This window comes from Salvelinus alpinus, chromosome 11, assembly GCF_045679555.1.
Source record: "Salvelinus alpinus chromosome 11, SLU_Salpinus.1, whole genome shotgun sequence".
NCBI classification, from domain to species: Eukaryota; Metazoa; Chordata; class Actinopteri; order Salmoniformes; family Salmonidae; genus Salvelinus; species Salvelinus alpinus.
This window is the reverse complement of record NC_092096.1, coordinates 21245595-21247538: the sequence shown is the minus strand read 5'-3', so window position 1 is coordinate 21247538 and position 1944 is coordinate 21245595. Positions and strand designations below refer to the sequence as shown.

The following is a 1944-nucleotide window of genomic DNA, read 5'->3' as shown; positions in this document are numbered from 1 at the left end:
AGAGAGAGAGAGAGAGAGAGAGAGAGAGAGAGAGATGCACTTAACCAGGTCTATAATCACTGGTGGAGTGGCGGTTACCTTCCAGAGGAGTTGACGCCCCTGAGGACTGTTTGGTTTTGTAGTTCTGACAGAAATGGAGAGGGAGGAGTGGTTGAGCTCTGACAGAGAGGAGGAGGGGGAGCAAGAGAAAGGGGGAGTGAACCGGTGGCGGAGAAACCTTCTCAGTTTCTGTAAATCCCACACGCTGTAGGCTACAGAATGACTGCGGCTGCTCTCCTACTCCAGACTTCTCTCTGAGAGGCAGCCCTCTCTTTATTTTGTCTTCTCCTTCCCCTCTTTTTCTCTGCCAGACGTCAGGAGGAGACACAGGGCTCTTGTTTGGCCTCTCTTGTGTGGGAAACTGAGGGAAAAGACTCCTCTCGCTGTTTTTTCAAACTCTTCCTCCTGTCGGCTTTTGAACTCTCTTTCTCTGGATGTGACGGACCATGCCGGTGGTAGGGGTAGCCTCCAAGCTCAGACAACCCTCAGTGGGCTCCAAGCCGGTCCACAGCGCTCTCCCCATCCCCAACCCGGGAAGAACCGCTGCCACACGAGGGTACATGGCCAGGACCCCAGAGCTGAGGGGGTCAGAATCCCCCCTGCTCTCCTCCTGTCAGCTGTCACTCAAGTCAGAGTACCAGGAGAGGAGGACGCAGCAGAAGCAGCAAGGACGGAGCAAGGAGACAGAGGAGAGTAAGATCTGCAAGGTCAGTGACAGTGTGTTGTTACTGGGGGACATGCTGTCACTCTGCGGCACCTTCTCCTTCAAACTCTACTCTCTAAATTATTTCTGTCTGCATGTCTGTCTGTGCAGGGGGAATTGATTTGCTCTACAGGTGGCTGTGCTGGCTGGCCAAGTCTGAGTGAGCTACCTAACAGAGGCAGGCTTGTTGGATTTTTTTAGACTGTTCTGTTTCTGTGTGACTAGATGACTCATTTAGAAATCAATGTGGTCTTGGTTCGGCAAGCTATAGCAGGTGCCATGCTCTCTATATACTATTGGGTGGAGGTCTGCTTTCAGCTTTTTGCAAACTTCAAAATGTAGATGTCAAACCTCCTTAACTATACCCTATCCTCCTTATCGATACCCAATCAGGAAATAGCTGTTTTTGATGTGGTATTTTCTCATAGACTACATGGAATTGTGACATAAATACTTTAAATGCCTGTAAATCATTTCAGCACCATTTTATTTCTCTTTTGTGTCCTTCCATTGCTTTGCGCTGTGATGCAGTCTCAATCTCTGTCAGTTGACTCGCAAATCTGTCGTTAAGTGGGGCAACGTGTCACAGAACCAGTGTGCTGACATTCATGTGCATGCGCCGCATTGTCGTATTGCGCTCAGTCTATTAAGATCCCTATCTGTGAAATGAACCGTGTCGGCTGTTTTATAGGAGGAAAAAGCTATGCATAGTAATCACTGCTACCTGAGAAGCCCCTCTGAAGCTGCCCTGAATACAAACACCCCCTCTCCTCTCAGCTTTCCCCTTGTGTGGAGTACCGTTTCAGATGGCTAGCTGGTGTTTCCCCCCTCTGAGCGCTCCTAAAGCCCATTCTCAGGCCCAGACGTATTAAAAAGGCGTGGTAAGAATGGCTAGCGAATGATATACATGAACAGATCGCCTTAAGTGCTTTCCCATACTAAAGTCAGCCGGTGCCAAGTTCTTTGGGAGTGTTTTAGAATGTTGGAAATTGGACTCAGGACAAGTGGAGAAGGCGGGGTCCGTCTCGCAAAGGAAGCGAAAGGATTTCAAATATCCCCGCCAAATAGTTTTGGTAGTGCATGCTCGCCCTACATCTTCGACCTGTCAAAATACCAACAGACTTTCCTGTTTTCCTGGTCGCTCTGGCCAAGTCTCCTTGTTTACTGCTGGAGCTTCTGGGAACACTCTGGGAGCCTTTTCT

The 1944-nt window shown here is 49.3% G+C and overlaps 1 protein-coding gene across 6 annotated transcripts in view; it reads left to right on the top strand.

Annotated features, from left to right (window-relative positions):
• The first annotated feature begins 207 nt into the window (after window positions 1-207).
• The window catches only part of nav3 (neuron navigator 3), a 234014-nt gene continuing 232277 nt past the window's right edge, over window positions 208-1944 (top strand). For 2 of the 6 annotated variants that reach the window (XM_071332047.1, XM_071332045.1), the window contains exon 1: window positions 213-746. In XM_071332047.1, the coding sequence (XP_071188148.1) occupies window positions 486-746 (261 nt within the window). In that variant the 5' untranslated portion in view covers window positions 213-485. Of the gene's footprint in view, window positions 747-1944 lie in introns of all 6 variants that reach the window. The other 4 variants (XM_071332048.1, XM_071332046.1, XM_071332043.1 and 1 more) reach the window with 3 other exon arrangements.